This window comes from Globicephala melas, chromosome 19, assembly GCF_963455315.2.
Source record: "Globicephala melas chromosome 19, mGloMel1.2, whole genome shotgun sequence".
Lineage (NCBI taxonomy): Eukaryota > Metazoa > Chordata > Mammalia > Artiodactyla > Delphinidae > Globicephala > Globicephala melas.
Window position 1 is genome coordinate 4,783,539 of NC_083332.1, and position 27,641 is coordinate 4,811,179.

The window sequence follows — 27,641 nt, forward strand, 5'->3', positions numbered from 1 at the left end:
AATTTTTGTAGGAATAGGAAAAATTACGCTATAATTAACAGGGAGCGGACCTCAATGAAGAGTAGCCCCCATTCACTGCAACTAGAGAAAGCCCGTGCGCAGCAGCGAAGACCCAACGCAGCCATAAATAAATAAATAAATAAAATTTATTAAAAAATTTAAAAATTATAGAATTAACAGAATCTCAAGGGACCCCCAAATATCCAAAATACTCTTGAAAAAGAAGATAGAGTCAGTCATTTTTATTTTCATTTTTTTTGCAGTTACAACAAATGAGTTCTTGAAATTAAACATCCAGTTTTACAAACATAGTCTGATACAAATCAGAAAATGACACTTGGTTAGAAAGATACCTGGTGCTCGGGCATCACCAGAAAAAAAGCAAGAAGTCAGATATCTCAAAAGCCAGACCATTTCCCACTTCTGAACTTGTCCTCTATTTTTGTTAAAAAAAAAAAAGAAAGAAAAGATAAAAAAAGAAATAAAGGTCAGAGACCTTCCTGGCAGTCCAGTGGTTAAGACTCCATGCTTCCACCACAGGGGGCACAGGTTTGATCTCTGGTCAAGGAACTAAGATTCCGCATGCTGTGCAGCACAGCATCCACCCCCACCCCCACCCCCCCGTAAAAAAAGAAATAAAGGGCATATATATTTATGAGTAGGAAGAGGAAACCATTTGCTACAAAAAGTTTTCCTGACAATCTCTGTCTACGTAACAGACCGCTAACCGTGAACATTTAGCACACGAGCACTGAAAAGACACAGAGCCTGTGACGTGAATCCAGCACCACACAGGAGCCCAAAGTTCCATTCACTACGCAGATGTCACCTGGCACCTCACCTCCCTGGGGGCCCTGCCACACTCTAGGACTTAATGAGAAAACCTAACACACCTGGGGGAAAATGGGAATCTAAAAGGGACAATGGTTTTCCAAAATCCTTTGGGGATTCCTAGAAGATGAGCCAGGGTGGGGTGTCTATCTTGATTTCAACGGCATCTCTCCGGCATCCGCAAAGCCCCTTCCTGCGCCACAGTACCTACAAGCACGCCCTTGGAGTGGCAAGGTCATCAGCGCGGCGACGTCGTCCAGATGACCCCACGCTGTCCTGCAGTCTTCTTCCCATCAAGGTTCAGTTTTTCTCTCTGATTTTCCATCTAGCAAATCTCCAAACCCCAGGACCTCCTGGTGGTCCAGTGGTTAAGAGTCAGTGCTTCCACTGCAGGGGATGAAGGTTCGTTGCCTAGTCAGGGAACAAAGATCCCGCATGCCACGTTGCATGGCCAAAAAGAAAAGAAAACAAAACAAACAAATCTCCAAATTCCAGTTTTTCCAGGGGTTTTTGTAACATCAGTTGCCTCTCCATCCTACATTCTAAATACATTGTTTTGATTCATTTCTGCAAAGTATTGTCAAAACTATTGCCCTGGAGACACTTCATGAAATTCTCTTTAAAGCTTTTACATTCACCGAAGTGATCCAGCAGGCAGCCACCCTTGACCGGGGCGGGGCCAGGGCTGGAAGCACTTGCACCTGAAGATCATGGCCATCGACCAAGCCCATCAGTTTTAGATTTCAAAACATATTACAAAGTAATCAAGATGATGTGGTACTGGCATAAACGCAGATACATAAGCCAACGGAACAGATTAGAAAACTCAAACAATCCCTGGAATATATGGAAAAATGTATAGAAAAGGGTGCCAACACTAAACAAATGGGAAAGGACAGTCTCAATAACAAATGGTGCTGAGAAACTAGATATCTACAAGAAAAAAATAAAGCTGGTCCTTAACCTGCATCAAAGGTAAATACTATGTGTCAAAAGATACAATCCACAGAGTAAAAAGACAACCTCTCAGGAATGGAGGTGATGAAAGTGATATAAAGAATTTCCAACGGTCAGAGGTTTAGGTTGACTTCATGGTTCAAATTCCAGGCTGGAATAAAACATCCTCTATCACTGATGTCTAGTTCTGAACTTTCCATTCCATTCCCAGTCATTAAGATTCAGTCAGTGACTTGCCCACTTAGCTTCAATTGCCTTTGAATAAGTCAGAACAAATTACCCTTAGTTGGCCTGACTTCCAGATCTTACCAGGTGTTGTGCACATTAATGCCCGACTTTCACGTGCACCATCTAGATCCTGGTTTACAGAGAGCAGACAGTGCATCCAGATGGGGCCCCTAAGCAGCTGCTGCTGGCCAATGGCATTGACACCCCGACTAAATCCATGGGGGTGAAGCCCCGCCCAGGGCTCCACCCAGTGGAGCCTCTTCACAAGTTCCAGGTCACTGGGTCACGGGGAGACGGGATCTAAGTGGAGATGACAGGCCCTGAGGGAAGGACCTGGGGGACGGTGCGTGTACAGGTGTCAGGCAGGATACTTCAGAACCAGACAAGTTTATGGAGTCCAAAGAAGGGCATTCGAGGAAGGACAGACAGAAAAACCAACCGAGAATATGACATTACCTGAGTAAGAGCCATTGCAGACTCCAGTTCTTTCCTCTTTCACCTCTTAAGCGCTTCTTCCTTAGACAAAATGAATGTTTAGAGGTCTATCCTGAAAGTGGAAAAGATGCTGTTTAATGCTCAGAATCAACACACCCCCTTCCTGAGTCACCACCACACACACAGGGAAGCCCTCAGCATGGGGAACAGACGGTCCTCTGCTGCCCACTGTCCCAGGAGGGGCTCAGGACAGTAACTCCCACACAGAGACCAACAGGTGAGTTTCCCACCCTTTCTTCAGACCTCGCTCCCCTCCAGGTGAGGCCCTCACGTACCCAGCAGCAGCGGGCACCTCAGCTGGACCCGACGATCCCCTGCAGGTCACAGACCAGCCCTGATCCATCCCCACGCAGAGCAGAGACCTCACCCTCAGCCCAGATCTCAGCCCTCAGGAATGGGGGGACTCAAGAGTCACGATGCTCAATGATGGATCCAGATTGGAATCGCCTGGGGCACTTTAAATATGACTGAGGGCTTCCCTGGTGGCGCAGTGGTTGAGAGTCCGCCTGCCGATGCAGGGGACACGGGTTCGAACCCTGGTCTGGGAAGATCCCACATGCAGCGGAGCAACTGGGCCCGTTTGCCACGGCTGCTGAGCCTGCGCATCTGGAGCCTGTGCTCCTCAACAGGAGAGGCCGCGATAGTGAGAGGCCCGCGCCCCGCGATGACGAGTGGCCCCCTCTTGCCACAACTAGAGAAAGCCCTCGCACAGAAACGAAGACCCAACACAGCAAAAACGAATAAATAAACTAATAAACTACCCCCAACATCTTCTAAAAAATATATATATATGATTGAGGTTGGGGCCTACACTGACTACATGAAGGGGAATCCCTGGTCAGAGGGTACAAAACATGTCTATGCAAAATGCCTCATCCATCTAATGTGAAGACTGGGTTGAGCACCATGGAAGGACGAATGAATAGTGAAAACGTGGTGTATATATATAGAATGGAACATTACTCAGCCAGAAAATAAATCTTACCATTTGCAACCACATGGATGGATGAAGAAGGTACTATGCTAAGAGAAAAAAACTCAAAGACAAATACCACATGGTTTCACTTATATATGGAATCTAAAAAATTAAAAAACAAAAAACGCAAAATACAGTGAAAGGAGACTCATAGAACTAACATGTGATTCCCAGAAGGGGGTAGGGGGTGGTGAGAGAATTGAAAAAGATCAATGTTCATGACTTTTCTCTAAGAATGAACGTACACAATGGGAGTTTTTGATAGATACACTAGAAATTTCACCTATTAACTCTCCCAACACATTTTTGTTAGTTTGTACTTAGGCTTTCTCCATTGGAAAAGGATGGATCCCCACTCAAAGTTTAGATTCGATGGCAGGACTGATGACTCCACACATTAAAGTGTTAGGAGTGAATTCCCTGATGGTCCAGTGGTTAGGACTCCGAGCTCAGCTTCAACTGCAGGGAGCCTGGGTTTGATCCCTTGTTGGGGAACTAAGATCCTGAAGGCCACATGGCGCGGCAACAAAATAAATAAATAACGTGTTAGGAAAATGTTTGTTACATAATGAGGCCTTCTGGGGAGAGCAGGGTAGACTTCCCAAGTTTTTAAAAATGGCTAGAGAGGGCAGAGAACGCTGATGGGCTTGTGTTACTCTGGATACAGGACCGGGCTGAGGTGATGGTACCTGCTCGTTGCGTGAACCTACAACTACTGCCAAGGGAAGGCACACTCAGCTTTATCATCAGCCTGCCCTGCTCACGTGAGCACAAGAGGAACAGTTTGTAGTGAGACTTAAAGGTGTCTATAGTCAGACCTCAAATATGGAATCAGACTCTTTCACACAAAACTGAATGTTTATTCAAGAGTAAACTCCTGATGTCTTGCTTAGGAAAGACCACAATTTTCCACCTGCTAATAATATACATACTACATTCCTCTTCCTGATTCACAGAGATCTCATTGCACGTTTGTTGGAATCCTAACCACCAGGCCAACAGGGAACTCCCCCATATCCATTCATCTGTTGATGGACATTTAGGTTGCATCCGTATCTTGGCTACTGTAAACTGTGATACTATGAACGTTCAGGTGCCTGTATCTTTTCAAATTAGAGTTTTCTTTTTTCCTAGTAATGTACCCAGGAGTGGAGTGGCTGAGTCATATGGTAGTTCGACTTTCAGGTTTTGAGGAATCTCATCTTGTCAATCATATATATTTTTCAAAGATACTGTTTTGTCCAATTTATATATTTAATTTGTATTTCTCCCTTTATGTCAGTGAAATGCTTGGAGATTGCATAAATCAAGGGGTTGTTTTCAAATTTGCGTCACATGAAAATGTACACAAGAGGAATGACACATGCAATTACACATATACATATTCCTTTTCACATTCTTTTCCATTATGGATTATTACAGGATATTGAATATAGTTTTCTGTGCTATATAGGAGGACCTTGTTGTTTATCCATTTTATATATTACTTTGCATCTGCTAATCCCAAACTCCTAATCCAACCCTCCGCTACCTGCCCCCCTCCACCTGGGCAAACCACAAGTCTGTTCTCTATACCTGTGACTCTGTTTTTTAGGTATGTTCATTTCTGTCGTATTTTAGATTCCGCACATCATCAATGCTATACAAGATGTCTTCATGAAAAAAATCTTTTCAAATCTCTTGGGTATATTTTCAAAAGTAGAATTGCTGGGTGTGATATCCTGATGTTTAAGAAATAATGACTTCCTCATTCAAATGACAAACACACAACTTCCATGAACAAACAACTGGGCAAAATTGGTCTTAAGACTTGGCCTTGATGCAAGAGGGCTGAGAAATTAGGGGAACACATGGCTGTGTGTAAAAAGGTATTAAAAGAGTGCAGAAAGTCATTATACTGAAACGATCTCTATTATACATAAAAAACAAAGTGTAAAATCTTATATATAGCATCTACTGATATTTTGTTGTAAAAAAAAATACACCTGAAAATTACATGAAAGTTACCTTACTGAATAAATACACTTCAGAATGAAGATTGTAATGGGTATACTTGCAGTGTATATATTTGTAACATATATATTTCATGTGATTTTATGAATTAAAACAGGAGACCTATGATACATTTAGAATAAAACAATAGCAAAATGTAATGGCAGCAGTTAAACGGCGAATCACATACACACACATACTATTTTGATTAAATTTCCTCTCAACATAACTGTTCTCTCAATTTCAAAGAATAAAACTAATTTCCTTTCAACATAGATGTACACGACTGCTATCACCATCCAATGGAGAAAGTGACCAACTTTTCCTGTGCATTATATCTACCTGATAATCAGTCCCTAGTAACCTGTCACTCTCCTGCCATGAAAAGCCCAGTCCCTTAATGTCCTGCCTGCTTTACTCATGGTCAATTGGTAGAGGATTCTGTCCTATAACCCACACTGGCCTATCCACAGAAGGGCTCCCTGAACGTAATAAGCACGATGAGTCATGTCATAATTTTACATTATTCCCTGCCCCTCCCTGCCACTAATTCACACACTACTGAATTTGATCATTCAGGGTCTTCGTTTTTCCAGGGAACATGGATGTGAAGGAACCATGCCTAACGAAGTTGGCCCCTTTATGTTACTGCTTCCTTCCCAGAAACAATCATCGAAGGCCTGTAATGAAGGCATAAGATCAACAGACTTTAACCTTCAGATTGAAAGACATAAATAGTAATTAAGCCTTTTCAAGAAAACTCAAATAATTATTCGTACACTGAAGATAATGGGCCATTTCCACATATCTCCTTCCTCTTCTCATACACAAGTTTTAACATGCTGTGATTTGTAATTATTCTGAAGTACGTCATAACTCAGGTTAATCTCAGACAAATAAAGGATTATTTAGTCCTAGTATGCATTCTCTGAGGTGTGGTCTATTGAAGAATTGCTCAAAATATTCACCAAATTCATTATATTTGTGAGGATTCTCACAAATATAAGTTCTTTGGTGACCCCTGAGGATGGACTGTTTCTTAAAAGGGGTTTCATGTTTAGTATACCTGTATACTTTGACCTGTAAGAATTCTCTTATTATACCAAACATGTGGATGTCTGATGAAACACTTTACAATATTCATTACACTTGAATGCTTCTTCTCCAACGTTAACGCTACGTTCCAGTTTTTTTTGTTTTAATAAATTTATTTATTTATTTTTGGCTGCATTGGGTTTTCGTTGCTGTGCGTGGGCTCTCTAGTTGCAGCGAGCAGGGGCTACTCTTTGTTGCGGTGCGCGGGCTTCTCATTGCGGTGGCTTCCCTTGTTGTGGAGCACGTGGCTCTAGGCGCGCAGGCTTCAGTAGTTGTGGCACGTGGGCTCTAGAGCACAGGTTCAGTAGTTGTGGCGCACGGGCTTAGTTGCTCCACAGCATGTGGGATCTCCCCGGACCAGGGCTCGAACCTGTATCTCCTGCATTGGCAGGCAGATTCTTAACCACTGCGCCCCCAGGGAAGACCTGTTCCACAGTTTTGATCTTCAGGTTCAAGCATTAGCAAACATATTGCTCTGTGTGGATTCTCACGAAGATGTACATTCTGAAGTCTACTGCACGTTGAGTCTTGGATAAGATGCTTATGTGGATACGTGGTTTCAAACATCTTGGGTGCCTTTCTAAAAGTGGCATCTCTGGGTCTGATATTGTGATTTATAAGAAATATGGGGCTTCCGTGATGGTGCAGTGGTTAAGAATCCACCTGCCAATGCAGGGGACACGGGTTCGAGCCCTGGTCCAGGAAGATCCCACATGCCATGGAGCAACTAAGCCCGTGCACCACAACTACTGAGCCTGCGCTCTAGAGCCCGTGAACCACAACTATTGAGTCTGCGAGACACAACTACTGGGCCAGCATGCCACAACTGCTGAAGCCTGCGCACCCAGAGCCCGTGCTCTGCAACGAGAAGCCACAAGAAGCCGCGCACCGCAACAGAGAGTAGCCCCCAGTCACCGAAACTAGAGATAGCCCACACGCAGCAACAAATACCCAACTCAGCCAAAAAATAATAATATTTCTGAACTACAAGCCTTTGGTATATCTCTCACTTTCAGGTAGGATGACATGAATTGAAAACATCTCAAAATGGATTCTTCTGGGGTAATTCCCTGTTGCTCCAGTGGTTAAGACTTGGCGCTTTCACTGCCATGGGCCCAGGGTTCGATCCCTGGTCTGGGAACTAAAATCCCGCAAGCCACGCAGCATGGCCAGAAAAAATAAAGGATTCTTTTATTTCTTATCATGATACCAGAATCAGAATTATATTAAAACTGAAGGATTATTTCACTGTGTTTAGAATCAGAGCAGCAAGGAAATATATCTGTGAGTTAGAAAACACTAAGGGCCTAATAATTTTTGCCCAACACTTGGAACACTGGGCAGACCGGCCAGGTGTTACGCGGAATATTACACTATCAGGAAAATGAACAAAGTCCATAGATACAATCTGGCCCTAACACCTTTTCCCTTTACTTATCTCTGTTCTTGAGATAGAAATATGAAATTTGAAAATTCACATTTCATATTAAAATCATGGTGGATATTGAACACAAATTAATATATTGGGAAAAGATGTCTCAAATTAATATTTCTATGAAAAGGAGACAAAATCTAAAATTGCAAAGGATTTTACGTCATAATGATTATTCTCCTTAGTCAGCCAGCAGCCAGGTTGCTAGAAAAACACTGAAGACTAAGTGGTCATGGAGGAAGAAGGGAGAGGACCCATCACATCCAACACAGCACCTTCTGGACTTCCTGTTAGGTGAGAATGATAAACCTATTTCTTTCAGTTACTGTTTTCCAGGCAATCTATCACAAATAGAAACTGTCCGACCTGAGAAATAGGATTGTTATTTAGTGATGGGGACAGAATGGAGCATTTGAGAAAGAATCTTGAATTTAAAATGTTGTGGCTTAAGAAAACTTCATGAAGACATCCCTTCACTCATGAGCTAGAACTGTTTAGCATGTGTTGCGGAAAACTCATGTGTGAACAAATTATGGTGTGAGAATTTATGACAAATATTCAGAACATTAGGCTGTAAAGTACAGGACAATTAAATTTCAGTCCACAAATATGATCACATGTTTATTTGACCATCTGACCTACTGATCTATGATCCTATCTATCACACTAACCGTCTTCGCACTCATAAAGTACATTCACTCATTCTGTCAATGGGGAATGAGTCCAATCACTGAATATGTAGGAAGAAATACAATAACCTGCCTTCAGGAGCTTATACTGTATAAGGGAATGTCAGCAATTATTAAATAAGATATGACTGTGTTAGGTACGATGAAGAGGTATATATATTAATACAATGATAGACTGAGATGGTGGCCTAATTTAAACGATGTGTTCAGGAAATGCTCAAATGAAAAGAAGATGACTAAACAAAAGCATTGATTAATTAAGAGTGTGTCATGCAAACCCACATGAAGACCATGAGGATGAGGATGAAAGTGATATTTGGAATTCAGGAAAGGAAAGAAAACGAATTGTGACCTGAAGCACCCAAAAGAGCCCAGTGCTCTGGGTCCATTTACAACTCTGGACAGAAAAAGAAGAGAATAAATCTGTTTACTTAAGGCACTCTGTGGTAATTTCGTACAGCATAAATAGGAAATTTAATTACATGGTGTATGTAGAAAAACAAAAGAACCTACAAACATTTCTGGAAAAAGAATAATTTACAAGGTATCAGGACACAAGTAGAACATGCAAAAATCGATCACAATTCTATATACTAGAAACTTACAAATGAAACTGAAATTTAAAATGTAATATCATATTGGTGAAAGCTCAAGAAAGTAAAAGAAAAATGTGTAAACTAAGAAAATAAGGGGTCAAGGAAAAGGAAGAGTCTCTGCTACACTGCAGTGATGTTCATTAGCAACTTGTAGTTGTTTGAGGGAATTGGCAACTGGAAACAAAGTTTTGCAGAAACATTCTCACCACACAAAGTGTGCACTATTCTTGCACTTCCGCTGAAGTTATGTTGCAGTTCTAGAAAATGGTTACGTCCGAATCACAAACACATCACAGAGACTGGCTGTCACCTTCTCCCCCAAACACTGTTACAAAATGCTAAGCAGGTAGTCCTGGCACCAGGAAGCAATCAGAGGAGTGTTTTGCTGTTTGAGACTAAGAGGCAGAGTCTATGAGAAGTGTGGAAAGTGCTCCCACCTCAAACAGGGATTTCTCTGGGACAGACAATAGTACAGTGGCAAAGATGCAAACGTAGGAGGAATAATTTCATAACAATCCAGCACAAATTATCTGATGCCTGGTGAGCTGTTAGCCCCAAGGAAAGGTTTTCCCATTCATAACATCTGTGAGGTAATCTCCAGAACGAATTACTTGGTGAATAAATTCCTTTTCTAAAGACCTGGCCACAATAATTACATTTATCTGGTTTCTTTCCAGAATAAGTATTCTAATAAAGCCGAAAACGTGGACACCTACTAAATGCCTTGACACTTCACTACACTCTTAAACTCTCTCAAGATCATGGACTACCTGATGTTCAGTTAGGCTTAAAAGCACACTGAAGAATTTGCCACACTCATTACATTGGCAAGGTATCGCTCCAGTATGAATTCTTGGGCAGGTTATAAGGTATGAATTTTGACTAAACACATGTAGACAGTCATTATACTTGCAAGGTTTCTTTCCATTATAGATTACCTGGCGGTAAGAGAGGCTGCACACACAAAAACTTTACAACACTCATGATACTTGTACAGTTTCTCCCCACTGTGATTTTGCCAAAGAATTGTAAGGTGTGAATTTTCACATTTTAATTTTTTTTTCAAGTTTGAATTTTGAAGACCTTTCCACATACATTTATATGGTTTTTCTTAAGTATGGATTTTCTGATGTGTAGCAAAGGTTGAGACCTGAGTAAAGGCTTTTCCACACTCAATACATTTGCAAGGTTTCTATCCATTATGTAGTCTGTGATGAATTCGAAGACGTTGTTTGTAACGAAAGACTTTGCCACACTCATTACATTTGTAAGGTTTCTCCCCAGTATGAATTCTCTGATGACACACAAGGTTTGAATTTTTACTAAACACTTTGCCACACTCACTACATTTGTAAGGTTTCTCTCCAGTATGAATTCTCTGATGAACTGCAAGGTTTCCTTTTCGATTAAAGAGCTTGCCACACTGATTACATCTGTAAGGTTTCTCACCATTATGAATTCCCTGATGACGTGCAAGGTTTGAATTTTGACTAAAGACTCTGCCACACTCATTACATTTGTAAGGTTTTTCTCCAGTGTGAACTTGCTGATGCCTCGTAAGGGTTGGCTTCTCACGAAAGAACTTCCCACACTCATTACATCTGTAAGGTTTCACTGCAGTGTGAATTTGTTGATGCCTTGTAAAGGTTCTCTTATCCCGAAAAAACTTGCCACACTCATTACATTTGTGAGGTTTCTCTCCAGTATGAGTTACCAGATGACTTGTAAGGTGTGTTTTTTGACTAAAGACACTGCCACATTCACCACATTTGTAAGGTTTCTCTCCAGTATGAATTCTCTGATGAACTGCAAGGACTGCATTCTGATTAAAGACTTTGCCACATACATCACATTTATATTGTTTAGCTTCTCTGTGGATTATCATATGTCTCCTGAGGCCTGAGGCAGAATAAATGGTCTTCCCACACACATGACATTTATAAGGCATCTCTCCAGTATGAATTCTCTGATGACTTGTAAGATGTGAATTTTGACTAAACCTCTTGCCACACTCCTTACATTTATAAGGTTTCTCTCCAGTATGAACCCTCTTATGACTTACAAGGTGTGAATTTCGACTAAAGACCTTGTCACACACATCACATTTACGCAATTTCTCTCCTGTGTGGATTCTCTGATATCTACTGAGGTTTGAGCCTTTAGGAGAGGTTTTGCCATACTTATTACATTTGTAAGCACTTGCCCTGTGTGCTTTCTGGTCTTCTGTCAGTATTGAAAGATGCATAAAATCACTCCCATGTATATTAGAAATTGTCGATTGGCCAGTAGGAGAAATTTCTTGAGATGGTGAAAATGAGGTACTATTGTTGATGCTCTTAACAGCTTGATGAAATTCATAGATTTTCTGTTTACTTTTAAACATACGCAGTTCATCCGAAAAGCTTAATGCCAGCCTATTTGAAATCGGCTTCTTTCCTGAATCCCTTCTACCATGTCGAACTCTTCTATAAGTGACATCTTCATTAGGGGATGTAGGAATATATTTGTAATTTCTTTCATCATCTCTCCACTGACAACCAAGGTCATGCATATTCTCCTGTATTTCCTGTAGGTAAAAATGCTTGATTTCACAGCTTCCATGGCTTCCCAACATCACTGTTGGGAATATTTCTCCTATGTCAGTGTTTGATTTTAGTTGTAATTTCTTGATCACGTGTATATGAGAGAGATCTACAAGATAAAAAGGACCATAGGTATACTATTCATTACACTGCATGAACAAATGTTTCATGGTGAATATATGATATTACACCAAAAGTAATACTTTTACCAAACACAGTTATGAAACTTCTCAACCATGATGTTAAAGATTTTTAGGAACACTAAAGAATAGGATTCTTTACTAAAGAAACAGTGATTACACGTAATTCAACTTAAGTTTAGGGCAGCCTACCTGCAAACACACTGTGACAAAATATTCAGTTGGAACAACTTGTATTAGCTCTCAAAAAAAAGTTTTTCCACCATAACCACAAAGCATATACAAATTAAGACTCAACATACAAGTACCAGTAGTTTTGAAAGGAAAACTCAAAGGAGATGCAACAAGAAGTGAGCTGTGTAACTAATACTGTTATTCAGCAATCCCTCCTTCAAATGGTTTCTGAGTCATCACGGTTGCACATATTAATTTAAGTCGTATCCTGAGAAAGCTGTTCAGTGGATGAAAGGGGATCATTTTTACAGTGTGAGTAATGAGAAAGGTGGAGTGATGGCTGAAGAAATGCTGTGGAAACTGGGGAGATCAGGAGAACAACTTAAATATGGGAGCAAATGACAGTGCTTCTGTCAGCATCAAGGGACCATGTAAAGACCAGGACTGATAAGGGCCTCAGTGAAGCACAGGGAATGATAAACATGGGGTATCACTCCTTGTGACTGCATATATGTGTGAATAAAACTGTACGAGACAACTAAAAATAAGGAGGTTAAAAGAAAAGAAAAATTGGCTTAGCAAGTAACACAATACTGTTCAATTTTTAACTGTGGAAGTTATCCTATGGGTATGCGGCCAAAATGAAAGAGATTTAAAAAGAGAGCGAATAGAATATTTTAGATATAAAGCAGTTGTACATCTATTACATTATTTGCTATGTAGGATATCAAATTCAATATTCCCTGAGTCCCATTTCCATGCATATTTTCACAAAGAACAGATATAATATTCCATGAGATGTGCAAGACTGTTCTTAGCTGAAACCTGAAGGAAAAACTAGAATAAGGCCATCAAAAGGAAATGGGGGACTTCTCAGCTAGGGCACTGGTTAAGAATCCGCCTGCCAATGCAGAGGACATGGGTTCAATCCCTGGTCTGGGAAGATGCCACACGCCGCGGAGAAACTAAGCCCATGCACCACAACTATTGAGCCCGTGCTCTAGAGCCTGTGAGCCACAACTACTGAGCCCACGTGCCACAACTACTGAAGCCCACTCACCTAGAGCCTGTGCTCCACAACAAGAGAAGCCACCACGATGAGAAGCCCGCACACCACAACAAAGAGTAGCCCCTGTTCACTACAACTAGAGAAAGCCCACGCGCAACAACGAAGACTCAACAGAGTCATAAATCAATTGATTAATTACTTAATTTTAAAAAAGTAAACTAAAACTAACACCACACTGAAAGGATTATATAAAATAACATAAGGTGATATATTCTTGAAATGTAACATGGTTCAAGATATGTAAACTTTTGGTGTAAAACAGTACATTAACAGAATGAAACAAAAAATAAAATGACCATCTCAACTGATGCAGTAAAAACCATATAACACAAGTCTACGGGCTTTCATGATAAAAACACTCAATAAACAAGGAATTTAAAAAGCTACCACAGCACAGTGAAGGACATATATTAACTGCCGACAGCTAACATCAGGCTCACTGGTCAAACACTGAAAGCATTCTTTCTAAATCAGAAACTGGAAGAGGATACCTGCTCTATTTCTAAAAGCTTATTCCTGGAAATCCTAGCAGGAACAAATAGGCATAAAAAGACACAGAAGTATTAAAATAGAAAAACGAAACAAAGTCATGTGTTTAAAAGCAACATGATGTAATATGTAGAAAACCATGAAGATCCTGCTAAAAATCTGCTAGAAATAATGAATGAACTCAGAAAAATTACAAGATATTAAATGAACACACAAAAATCAATTGTGTTTCTATATATTAACAATGAAAAATCAAGAAAGAAATTGAGAAAACGATTCAATTTACAATAACATCAGAAAATAAAACAAGGGGACTTCCCTGGTGGCGCAGTGGTTAAGACTCCACGCTCCCAATGCAGGTGGCCCAGGTTCGATTCCTCGTCAGGGAACTAGATCCCACATGCATGCCGCAACTAAGGAGCCTGCCTGCCACAACTAAGGAGCCGGCGACCAGCAACTAAGACCTGGTGCAACCAAATAAAAAAAAATTATTTAAATAAGTAAATAAATAAAATAAAACTAAACACTTAGGCATAACCTTACAAAAGGACAGAAAGATGTGTACACCGTAAACTAAAAACATGACTAAAAATATTAGAAAAGACACAAATTGATGCAAGGATATCCTAAATTCATGTATTTGAAGTCAATATTGTCAAGATGTCAATATTACCCACAGTGATCAACAGATTCAACCCACTCCCTAGTAAAATCCCAATAGCATTTCTTGAAGAAATAGATAAATACACCCTACAGATTCATTTGGAATCTCAAAAGATGCTGAACAGCAAAATAAGCTTGAAAAGAACACAGTCATAGGTCTCACATGTCTTTACTTCAAAACTTACTCCAAACCTACACTAATCACAACACTGTGGTACAGAGATAAAGACAGAGAGACTGGTGGAATAGTACAGAGACGTCAAAAAAAATCTCTTGTACATGGTTAAATGATGTTGTACAAGGTGGTCAAGACAACTCAACGGGGGAAGGGCAGTCTATTAAAAAAAAGATGTGGAGAAAACCAGTTATCCAAATACAGAACAGTTAAGTTGGACCATTAACTTATATGATATACAAAACTAATGAAAGACCTAAACCAAAGACCAAAATGTATAAAACTGCTAGAAGTAAACATACAGGAAAAGCTTTCTGACATTGCATTCACCAATGATTTATCAGACATAACACAAAAATCACAGGTGACAAAGTAAAAGCAGCAATTTGAACCACCTCAAAGTTATAAACTACTGTGCATTAGAGCACACTCAGTAGAGTCAAAAGTAATCTACTGTATGGGAGAAAATATTTACAAATGATCTACGCCGTAGCAGAATATCAAGACTATATAAAGAATTCTATAAAGAACTAATCACCAATTCTACCATAAGGGGGCTGGCTCTTCCCCAATCAACCAACCACACATGGAAAATAGGAAACAAAACCACTAAGAGCAACATCAAATACACAGACCTGATGATTAAAGAAATAAAATCAAGACCATTTATTATGCATAGAAAAGTACCAAATGAAAGTAGCAGTGCCGTAAACAAAACAAATGATGGTTCATCATTGAAGGTATCACTCCACTTCATAAGCTGTCTCAATTTTTTTTTTTTTGACCACGGCGTGGCTTGTGGGATCTTAGTTCCCTGACCAGGGATTGAACCCGCGCCTTCGGCAGTGAAAGTCCTAACCACTGGACCACCAGGGAATTCCCAAGCTCTCTCATTAAGACGCTGCAAAATTAAGGGTGGATGTAGAACGAACAGTGGGCACACAGGTGACAAAAAATATGGCATCAACAACAGTTTAGTCAATAGCCTAACTTGAGGATGTGAACTTGGACAATGTTATCTCTAGGAGAAATTCCTATACCATTTCTTGAGGATCAAAGGGGATGATCAGTAGTATATGTAAACAACATTGTCACAGTGCTATTGAGACATGCTTTGATAACATTCCTCAAAACCAGAAAAAGAACTGGAAAGACTTATCAATCAGGGTCTTTATTTTGCATCCTAGAACATGCTCACCCCGCTACTAACTACTTTACAGTGGTGATTTTCTACGTAGCAGGAAATATTGCAACAATGAGGGAAAGTATTTGCCATCAAGAATTTAATGCTGGGACTTCCCTGGTGGCACAGTGGTTAAGAATCCGCCTGCCAGTGCAGGGTACACAGGTTCGAGCCCTGGTCCGGGAAGATCCCACATGCTGCAGAGCAACGAAGCCCGTGTGCCACAACTACTGAGGCTGCGCTCTAGAGCCTGTGAGCCACAGCTGCTGAAGCCTGCACACCTAGAGCCCGTGCTCCACAAGAGAAGCCACCGCAATGAGAAGCCCGTGCACTGCAACAAAGAGTAGCCCCCGCTCGCCGCAACTAGAGAAAGCCCGCGCACAGCAACGAAGACCCAACGCAGCCAAAAATAAACAAATAAAATAAATAAATTTAGTTTTAAAAAAGAATTTAATGTTACACAGTAAACCCATTCCACAGTGTCCAGCAGAAGTTGTCCATTAACTGCAGGTACATTATCACAGCAAAGAAATGGGATAAAATTTCAGACCCTGGGAGTATGTATTTCAAAATAAGTTTCACAGGCAAAATCATGCAAATGTGGGAGAATATGAAATCAGAAAGAATATATATTTCCCTACAAGGTAGAGGAAAAAACACGAGATATGGGGTTCAGATATTATGAGTCCTTGACATGGAATCATGAGCTTGACCCACAGATTCCAAGCTAGTCAGAAAGATTCATATGTTCTCCCCAGGAGGGACTAGGGATTAAAAAGAGGATCTCTCTGTCCACCGTCTTTACAGTTTTCCTAAGTAACAGTTACAGAAGACCTAATGCACCTCTCTATTACACACATCCGTGATATGTGTGGCCAAGTCAGAAGAGAAGAAATGGCTGAGGGATCTAAACAAGCAGACAGGGCTTGAGACAGCTCCATGCAGGTTCTGAGGTGCCAGAGCTGAGAACTGAGCATTGAAGGGAATCAAGTCCAAAAGGAGAGCTGAGGGAGCAATAGACCCTTCTTTAAAACAACCCTCTTTGTGACTCTCAAAATCAAAGAATAACAAGTCCACAGAAGCCAAATGGCCAAGTGATGTAGACCACGATAAAGACTTTGCCTTTGTTGCTGATGGAGCTCCTGCACCACTGGAGGATGACATGATACATTTTACATGTTGAGAGACAGTGATAACTCAGGGAGAAGAAAAATTTCCTCTCAGACTTGACAACAAATAAACTCCTGTTTTCCCAAAGTACTCTCCATCTGGGTAGACTTTCCCAAACACTACTAATGCTGTGGCTTCCTCTCTGCCCTTCTGAGATCTGATCTGTGCTCAAATTTCGACTCATTCCCACCCATTTGGTTTTTTGCTATTTTCATGTCACTCTTCACAGTCCAGAGTGCTTCCTCTTGCTCAAATATGCAAATAACACTCACATCAAAAATAGAAATTCCTGCCTATTGAAAGAAATGTCAACTGCTGTGGCTTTTCCAGAATTCCAGCTCTCTGTTCACATGAGAGTGAGGACATTACAGATGGGTCTGGAAAAATGTTTCACAAATTCAGCCACTGCCTGCCTCCTTCTCAATGCAGAGGGAACAATGTAACATACAGATATCCAGCTCTCTACCAAGAAGTACTGAATCAAAAGCACAGGGGTAGAGCACAGGGAATGAAATATTTTAAAAGTTTCCGGTTGGGCATTAGACGTACTCAAGCACTGGAAAAACTCCTGGCATATCATGAAGTGGCCAGATCATCTGAAGAAAGGGCATGTTTAAACTCCTGATGCTAGGATTTCCCTGGGACTTCCCTGGTGGCGCAGTGGTTAAAAATCCGCTTGTCAATGCAGGGGACACGGGTTCGAGCCCTGGTCTTGGAAGATCCCACATGCCGCGGAGCAACTAAGCCCATGCGCCCCAACTACTGAGCCTGCGCTCTAGAGCCCGTGTGCCACAACTACTGAAGCCCACGCACCTAGAGCCCAAGCTCTGCAACAAGAGAAGCCACCACAACAAGAAGCCCGCGCACCACAACGAAGAGAAGCCCCTGCTCACTGCAACTAGAGAAAGCCCGCGGGCAGCAACCAAGACCCAACGAAACCATAAATAAATAAATAAATAAATAAAATTGAAAAAATAAAATTAAAAAAACAACCCCAAAACTCCTGATGCTACATCACAAAACTTTTCTTGCCCGGTCAACATGACTTTGAGTTCAGTTAAGGAAGGCAGGCGACCCCCAAAGGCAAACAATGGTAAATGCAAAACTACCTTCCCAACTTTTGGAGTAAAGTTATCCTCACCTACAGAGATCAGGTTCCTGTAGGTCTCCACCATCACGTCCCTGTACAAGGCCCTCTGAGCAGGATCCAGGCATTCCCACTCTTCTGGAGAGAATTCGATGACCACATCCTTGAAGGTCAACCGTGCCTTAAATAAAAAAAAACATTTCGCCAAGGGGCCATGAGCAGAGTTCTTATTTGCATATAAAATGAGTAGAGGTGAAAAGATCAATTAGGTTGAAGTATGTATTCTTTTTTTTAAAACATCTTTATTGGAGTATAATTGCTTTACAATGGTGTGTTAGTTTCTGCTTTATAACAAAGTGAACCAGCTATACATACACATATATCCCCATATCTCTTCCCTCTTGCATCTCCCACCCTCCCTATCCCACCCCTCTAGGTGGTCACAAAGCACCAAGCTGATCTCCCTGTGCTATGCAAAAGTATGTATTCTGAAAGTCATTTAAAGGTATTTGGAGCTACTCGTGTGTCTAATTTTAATTTCTTATGCTTTGTCATAGAGAGTACGATATCCTTCAAATAGATACAGATTTATCATTTTTGTAGGAAATACATGAAATAGATACAAATAAAAATTCAATGCCGGGTTGTCTATATGGAAGTGTTAGATATTATGTTCTACACACTGAGGGATAACTAAACCTGGAGGAGCTTGAGTGGTGTCTTCAGAGACGACAGAGTCCACAGTGGGTTTAAGGAAAGCTCAAAACCTATCATGATGATAACAGCAGCAAAGACGAACACTGTTTGAACACTTGCTACGTGGTATGCATTACTCTAAATGTTTTACTTGTATTAACTTGTTATCAACAACACAGCTCATTAAAGACCTGTTCTGATACTGCAGAGGAGAAAACTGTGTCAGACACTGAGAAACTCGACTCAGGTCAAGAATCTAAGGAATCACACAGCAAGCAGCCAAACTCCGAAGGCTGGACTTTGGAAATGAAGTTTAAAATCAAAGAGTTAAGTAACACATACAGCATTAAAAGTGCATTGCCAGAATCTCAGGGCTTTCCCAACACCCCTCAAATGCCACCCCACCCTCCTCTGCCCTTGGGATCCTTTAGAAGGAAAAGGAAAAAGAGGAGATGGAAGGAGAGCCCGTTTTCCTGGAGGGAGCCTTGCCCTAAGCCTCCTCATCTGACTGTAGCTTACCACAGGTCACTGCCCTTCCACGGAAGGGATGAGCACCCAGGGTGTGTGAACGGGATGGAAAATGCCAGTCTGTCTGGCAAAGGGAGGGAGAAACGGGCGGGCAGACAGGAGCTGCCTAAGAAACACGCAGTGGCTCACGTGGGACCACAGCGTCCCCTGGTGGAGCTGCTGGTGGCCAACGGTCTGGAGAGGCCTATGTCGGACCAAAGGGGCTTGGGGGCCCCGTCAGTGAGGCAGGGGCATGCTGGGAAAGGCAGTGCCAGCCCCACCAGGCTGTGTGAGGGGCAGTGAGGATGACTCCACACCAAGCACCAGGGCCCACTGCTGCCCAGCGCTCACATCAGCATGAATCTGTCTGTGGGAAGAGCTCATGGTGGTGTGTTCAAGATTCTGGGCTAGGCTGCCTGGGTTCGAGTCTCAGCCACACCACATCCCAGCTGTGTGGCCCTGGGCAAGTCTCTTAACCTCTCTCTGAACCTCAAGCTCCTCCACTGTAAAATGAGGGTAATAACTAGGATCCACTTCGTGCATGGGAATTAAACACATTAATATTCTTAAAGCCCTCAGAACAATGCTGTGTTCATACTAAGTGCTACGGAGAGGAGAAGGAGGAAGTTAAATAAACAAAATGCTCTTGGAAGCTTAAAAAAAAAAAGTACATTGCCAGACAGTTCCCTGAGAAAACGTGAATGAAGTTCAAGGTGAACAATATGAAACGGCCTAAAAGGCCATTACACATGTGTGCACGCACATATGCACACAAAATATTAGTAATTGTATTACTATTTAAACCATTAACATAATAGTATAGAAAATATTCAAGGCCATGGAATATATTAAAAATACAATTTCTACTGCAAACAGGTAAAATAGTTTCAGAATCATGATGACTTTTATCTAAAGCATGGAATTGTACATCCATGAATGTATGCACACACATGTCAACACTATATCAAGTGAAATGAAAGGAGTATTATCTGGACTAATTTTCAGACAATTTTTTCATCATCATTTTTATTCATGTGCATTTCAGGATCTTCCAGACAATGAAAATGTTATCGATCGTACTCAACTGCATTTGTCCACATAATTCCATAATGGGCTACTAAAAAATAACAGTAGAGACATGAAAAAATAGAAGAATACTTTAATTCCAACCTCAATATAATAACTATATTAAAAACTATGATTTTGTCCATTTAGCCTTAGATAGGTATTAACAAAGGCAAAAGAGTTTCTTTTTTTTCCACTAATAACTTTGACTCAAAATTGGAAAAGTTATTACTATTATACATTTGCACAGATTAATAATAAAATTATCATGATAGTAAAATTTAAAACTTATTGGACAACTAAAAATGACAGGGCTTCCCTGGTGGCGCAGTGGTTGAGAGTCCGTCTGCTGATGCAGGGGACACGGGTTCATGTCCCGGTCTGAGAAGATCCCACATACCGCGGAGCGGCTGGGCCTGTGAGCCATTGCCACTGAGCCTGAGTGTCCGGAGCCTGTGCTCCGCAACGGGAGAGGCCACAACAGTGAGAGGCCCGCATACCGCAAAAAAAAAAAAAAAAGGAAAAAAAAATTGTTATTAAGCAAGAATATTCCACCAAACATCATGATCAGAAGGAAACACTTGATTAATTCCTGCTGAAGTTACAGTGGAGTGAAGCGGGCTGGCCAGGGCTCCTGCCTTTCACCACTGTACAGTGTGCCTGAGCAGGGACCACTAGCAGAAGTAACAGGAGGAAAACAGAGAGCAAGAGACACACAGAGAGTGTGTCAGAGCTGCAACTGTGAACATTCACAAATCTAAGGACATGGAAAGGCGAAAAGTGAAAGGATGGAAAAAGATATTCAATCCTAAAGGGAGCAGGGGTGACTGCACAATATCAGACAAAATAAACTAAGGAAAAAACTAACACAAGAGACAAAATACATTATGAAATGAGAAAAGGGTAAATCTACCAAGAAGCTATAACGATTACAAGTATGTATACACCTAACATCAGAGCTCCCCCCAAAATGAAGAAGCTCTTAACAGAAATAAAATTGGAAATAGATAACAGCACAATATTAGTATCAGATTTCAATACCTGAGTTTTACCAATGCATGGAAACCAAAAGATCAATGAGGAAACAGCACTTGAACAACACTGTAGAACAACTGTACCTAACAAACATGTTCAGAACACTCCACCCAACAGCAGCAAACACATCCTTCTCAAGCACATGTGAAACGTTCTCCATGACAGACCACATGCTAGACAATAAAACAAATCTTAACAAATTTATGAAGATTCAGATCATAAAAAGTATCTTCTTTAACCACAGTGAAATGATACCAGAAATAAAGATCAGAATGAAAACAGGAAAGTGCTCCAAAAGTGGAAATTAAACAGCTCATTCTTAAAGAAGCAATGGGTCAAAGAAGAAATGACAAGGAAATTTTTTAAATATCTGAATGAAAATAAAAACAACATGCCAAAATCTATAACAGGTAGTCAAAGATGTATTAAACGGGAAGTCCACACTGCTAAATCAAACAACAACAAAGGAGAAAGATGCATACTCTGCACTACTGTTCAAGAAACTACTGAACACGTTAGCTAGAGTTATTGAAAAACGAAAAAAAATTCAAAGTTATCCAAACTGAAAAAGAAGTAAAATTATCTTTTTTTTGTAAGGACAAGGTTTTCTATATCGAAAGCAAAAAGATTCCAAGAGAAAACTACCTCAAAAAACAACTTTAAAAAAGTTGCAGCATAAAAAGTCAGCACATGAAAATCAGCTGCATATACAATGAACAATGTCAACAGAAAATCAGAGAACAATCCTATAGAATCCTTAGGAAAAGATCAGCCAACTAGGTGCAAGACTTGTACACTGAAAGTACTAAACGTTCTAAAAAAAAGTGCATAGAGATACATGGAAACACCCTGTACTCATGGATTGGGAACTTCATATATATATATATATTTTTTGTGGTACGCGGGCCTCCCACCGCTGCGGCCTCTCCCGCCACGGAGCACAGGCTCCAGACGCGCAGGCCCAGCGGCCATGGCCCACGGGCCCAGCCGCTCCGCAGCACGCGGGACCCTCCTGGACCGGGGCACGAACCCGCGCCCCCTGCACCAGCAGGCGGACCCTCAATCACTGCGCCACCAGGGAAGCCCTGGGAACTTCATATTTTTAAAATGACCAAATTAGGGAATTCCCTGGCAGTCCAGTGGTTAGGACTCCGAGCTTCCACTGCAGGGGTCACAGGTTCAATCACTGGTTGGGGAACTAAGATCCTGCAAGCCCTGTGAAGCAGCCAAAAAAAAAAAAAAAGAAAAAGAAAAAAAAAGAACAAAATGACCAAATTACCCAAAGTGTTCTACAGATTCAACGGAATTCCTATATAAAATTTCAAAGGCAATTTTTACAGTAATAGAAAAAAATCATGCTAAAATTCATAGGGAATGTCAAGAGGCAGCGAACAGCCAAAATACTCTTGAAAAAGAAGAGGAAGGCAGTCATTTTTAGATTTTAAAACCTATTACAAAGTAATCAACATGATGTGGTACTGGCATAAACACAGATACATAAACCAATGGAACAGATTAGAAAACTCTAATAATCCTTGGAATATATGTAAAATGCATAGACAAGGGTGCCAAGACTACACAAAAGGTAGGATAGTCTCAAGAAATGGTGCTGAGAAAATACATACCTACTAGCAAAAGAATGAAGCTGGAACCTTACCTACATTAAAGGTAAAAACTTCTGTCTCAAAGGATACAATCCACAGGTAAAGTCAGCCTCTGAGGAATGGAGGTGATGAAGGTGATTTAAAGAATGTCCCACTGTCAGAGATTTAGGTTGATTTCATGGTTTAAATTCAAGGATGGAAGAAAACACCCTCTGTCACTGATGTAAGATTCTGAACTTTCCATTCCATTCCCATTCATTAAGTCAGTGACTTGCTCCTTCAGCTTCAACTGAGTCTCTGAGTAAGTCAGAACAAATTTCCCCTTAACATGTCTTCGCTAGAATCCACCTTGGCTGAGAGACTCGTGCACACACAGGAGAGGACCCTGGGATAAACCAAATACAGACTCGGAGCCAGGCAGAGCAAGATGACTGTCCAGAGGAAACCCAGAAGAAATGCCCTATATAAGTGATTCAAACTACCACAAAGGTATGACTCTTTCTCTGAGCCTGCCCGTGTGTGTCTATTCAGACGTACTCTTTTGCCTCCTAATAAACACTTTACTTGCTTCACTACTTTCCGTCTGTCGCAATTCGTTTCTATGAACGAATTCGGGCCAGGGGCCTTGTCAATGGCCACTGGCCCTCGTGGTCTAGGGGCTAGGATTCAGCACTCTCACTGCCACGACCTGACTTCAACCTCCACCTGGGAGCTGAGATTCTGCTTCAAGCCTCTGTAGGCCGAGGCCACCAGAGATCAGCTTTTCAACATATCCCTATCTAAATGATGTCTATTGTCTCTTTCAGGCAATTAGATAAGTGAAGTCAGGTAACTCTGCTGCCAATATAATGTCCTAAAACACAAATCTGATCAGACCACTGGTTTTTTTTTTTTTGGAACAACAGGGTTTATTTCGTGCTCCGGTTAAATTTTGGCTGCAATATTCACATTTTCTTCATTCTGGAACCCAAAAGGGTAGAGCAGTCCTTATCTAGGACACTCTACTCATATCACAGAAGGATCCATGGTAGAACCACACGATGGTTCCTAAAGCTTCGGCTTAGAAAGGACGTGGGTCACTTTGGTCACATTTTATTGGCTTAAGCAAGTCCTCTGACCGTGCCTGATGCCCATAGAGAATTAGAAGTATAATTCTCCCATAGGATGGGGAGACAAATAATTGAGACCCAGGACATAGTGTGCTAATGCTATGTTTGAGATTTTTGCATTTATGTTTAGGGGTGAGATCGGCCAGCCCATAATCCTCCTTCCTCAAAGTGTCCTTGTTGTGCTCGCTTCTGCAGCACATATACTAAAACTGGAAAGTGTCCTTGTGATCAGACCACTCTTGACTTTGATCCCTTTATTGGCTTTTCATTGTTTGGTTAAATAAACTTCTTAGCCATGAAAAAAAAATTCCCCCTTATCGTTCTGCTTTCCAGATTTTACCAGGTATTGTGCATATTAATACCTGACTTGCATGTGCAGCTTCTCTATCCTGGTTGACAGAAAGCAGACAGTGCATCCAGATGGGGCCTCTCAACAATCCCTGCTGCCCAGGAGCACTGACACCCCATCTCCAATCCATGGGTGTGAAATCTGAGTGGAGACGACAGGGACTGAGGGAAGGACCCAGGTGACTGTGATGTACAACTGTCAGGCAGGATACTTCAGAGTCAGGGAAGATTAATGAGTCCAAAGAAGGGCATTTCACAAGGACAGACTGTGAATCAATTGAAAATACGATTTTACCTGAGAAAGAGTCATTCCTGACTCCTCTGCTTTCCCCTTCCTCCTCTTCCTCTTAGCAGAACACAGGAAAAGGAGAAAACAAAATATTAGACTAACTGGTAAAACTAGGATTTGACTGTTAATATAAAAGATCATTGACAACTTTACCAAGTGTCCACCAAAAGTCTAAAATTATTTGTTACGTACCAAAGAGCTTCCAGTACAAAAGATAAAGAGGAGAAAGCAGGCAGGCCTCCAAGAAATCTGAAACACATTTTAAAAAGAAACAATTTGTGAGTATTTTCATCTAATAATTGTGGTGTCAAAGTTTTAAAAATCTGACAATATATCATGTTTAGAAAAGAATGACTTGACATGATTATAGAAGACCACCAAAGCTTGTTACAGAAATTAATGATTATTTATAGGGAAGTAGAAACTGAATGAAAATTTATTCCACGCTACAAAAAGAATTATATGTAAAGAGATGAAAAAGAAAAGAAAACCCATCACAAAAAATAAACACTTTTAATATTCCTTTTAAAAGGTACCATGGAGATTCCCTGGTGGCACAGTGGTTGAGGGTCCGCCTGCCGATGCACGGGACGCGGGTTCATGCCCTGGCCTGGGAAGATCCCGCGCGGTGAGAGGCCCGCGTACCACACACACAAAAAAAAGGTACCATGTAGGGGCTTCCCCGGTGGCGCAGTGCTTAAGAATCCGCCTGCCAATGCAGGGGACACAGGTTCAAGCCCTGGTCCAGGAAGATGTCACATGCTGTGGAGCAACTAAGCTCGTGTGCCACAACTACTGAGCCTGTGCTCTAGAACCCGCGAGCCACAACTACTGAAGCCCACACGCCTAGAGCCTGTGCTCCACAACAAGAGAAGCCACCACAATGAGAAGCCCGCGCACCGCAACGAAGAGTAGCCCCCGCTCCCTGCAACTAGAGAAAGCCTGCGCACAACAACGAAGACCCAACACGGCCAAAAATAAATTAGATACAACATTAAAGAAATAAAAAATGTTTTAAAAATATACAAAAAATAAAAGGTAGCATGTAGTGACAGATTCAATCATTTCTTGCCCCACGTGTCCTCTCCCTACTCCTCTGCCCCATGTCAGGAAAAGAGAAGTGGGTAACTCACAACTTAGTGAAGCAAATCACTGCCCCCTGGCTAAACAGGGTTTGCAAATGGAAGTTATCTTCTGATACAAATAATTACAAAATGCACATGACAGGAGTTCTGCAATTCTCATCCTCATCTGTATAATTAAAGAAAAATTAATTACATTGTAAAATAACAAATCATGTATCACGACTTAATCATCCATATCCAAACAACTCACCATCCATCTGCAGCCAGCTCCCACCACCTACCTGCACTACAGTGTGTTTCCATTTCATGAGGTTTATGTCTTCCTATTTTTTTATTTGTCTCTGTCTCTCTTCTTGTTCCCCTCTGCTCTGCTGCTGTTCCTGCCCTCCTATTTCCTCCCTCACACCTGTCCTGCCCAACTCTGCAACCTGTTCCCCCTCCTGATGCTTTTTCTCCCCAACCCTTCTGATTACCCTAAATCTCTATGTATTTCTGCCTCTTTCTTCCCCCACCTGCTCCCTCTCTGCCCTTCGGGTGACACCCCTTCTGTCCCTGTTACACGCCCTTCCTCCTCCCTATCTGGCATCTCAGATGGCTGCGCTTCCTTCCTGCCCTCTCTCTCTCTCTTCCTCTTCTCTTCTAGTCACACTTTGTCCTCTTTCTCTCCCAGCACCACGTTGCTCTGTAGCCCAAGTTTCCAACTCTTTCATCCTCTCGCCCACTCTGTGTGAAGTGCCTCTCCTTTGTTACCCCCGTCCCGCCGCTGACCCAGGGCCCTGTGTTGCTCTCCCATCCCTGGAGATCCGACTTTTTAAAAATTTACTTCTTTATTTTATTCACCTATTTCAGTGCTTTATCGCTTTCATTTCCCTGTCTTTTTACAAGTCCTCAGCCACCCCCTGTATTCCCATCGATTCTCCCTCATTCTTTTCTCGTTCTCAGTTTTTTATTCCTGTCCGTCTCTGTCTCTGCTTCTCCTGATCGCCCACGTATTTACAGAGATGGTGACTGAATAAGATGCCCGCGTATCAAAAGAGGAAATTTTCCAGCGAGATGGACTTGGGACGGAAGAACACTGGGTGTCACACGCCTGTCCCAGGTCACTCCCCGCCCCCCACGCCGGGGGAGAGGAAGGGCTGACTACGAAGGGGAAGCCGGGAGAGCAAAAGGACCGGCCTGAGGAGACGCGAGGACAGAGGGGCGGGGAAGAAGGCGGTTCCGGAGAGGGGCCGGTTCTGAAGAATCCCAGGACCGGGGAGAGGACGCGGCCTGTCCAGGAGCGGGGCGGCGGGCGCTGCCCTCCAGGGGCCGAGAGGGCGAGGCTGCGGGGCGCGAATCCACCTCGCGGAAGGGGGCGTTACATGGGTGTGTGTGGGGGGAGCTACTAAAGCGTTTTAAGCAGGAAAATGTAGTGAAAGGCGGTGTGTACGTGGACCGAAGGCAGAAAAGCCAAGGGCAGGGACCAGCCGCGTAGCGAATTCAAACCCAAATGAAAGATACCCGACCCGTAACGGCGACGTCTGGATTTACAGGGGTAGGAGGGCCGGGCGCTGGGATTTTAGGTCCACAGTCACTCGCAACACCCTGAGGTTTGAGTAAAGGGAGCCGGGCAGCACAAATTTACACTTCAAAGGAGACACTTACCCCCGACAGCTCGACCTTCACTCCGAGCTCCCCACTTCCGGTTCCGTAAGAAACTGAGCGGAGTTAGAGGCAGGGCTTCCGGGGGCGGGGCCTGAGCGGAGCGCTAGCGGCGAGGGGCGGGGCGAGGAGGGAGCCAGTTTTGTGAACGGAGTACGGGGTGTCGGGGAAGAGTTGGTGCTTCTCCGTAACTTGGGAGTAAAAGCTTACAGTTCTGTGGGCTACTTAGGTGGGAAGCT

At 42.1% G+C, this 27,641-nt stretch overlaps 1 protein-coding gene across 2 annotated transcripts; it reads right to left on the reverse strand.

The window, feature by feature from the left end:
* Positions 1-627: 627 nt before the first annotated feature.
* On the reverse strand, positions 628-27,440 carry LOC115847695 (zinc finger protein 665-like). Of its 2 annotated transcripts, XM_070044279.1 has the most exons (7): positions 27,406-27,440; positions 24,869-24,925; positions 24,683-24,733; positions 18,078-18,204; positions 10,741-11,982; positions 2,473-2,563; positions 628-1,242 (listed from the first exon to the last, which is right to left on the reverse strand). In XM_070044279.1, the coding sequence occupies exons 3-6, from the start codon at positions 24,695-24,697 to the stop codon at positions 2,559-2,561; spliced, it is 1,389 nt and encodes a 462-aa protein (XP_069900380.1). In that variant the 5' UTR covers positions 24,698-24,733; positions 24,869-24,925; positions 27,406-27,440; the 3' UTR covers positions 628-1,242; positions 2,473-2,558. The 2 variants fall into 2 exon arrangements, with proteins under 2 accessions (XP_069900380.1, XP_069900379.1); XM_070044278.1 differs by lacking the exons at positions 628-1,242; positions 2,473-2,563 and having other exon boundaries at positions 6,946-11,982.
* Positions 27,441-27,641: the final 201 nt, after the last annotated feature.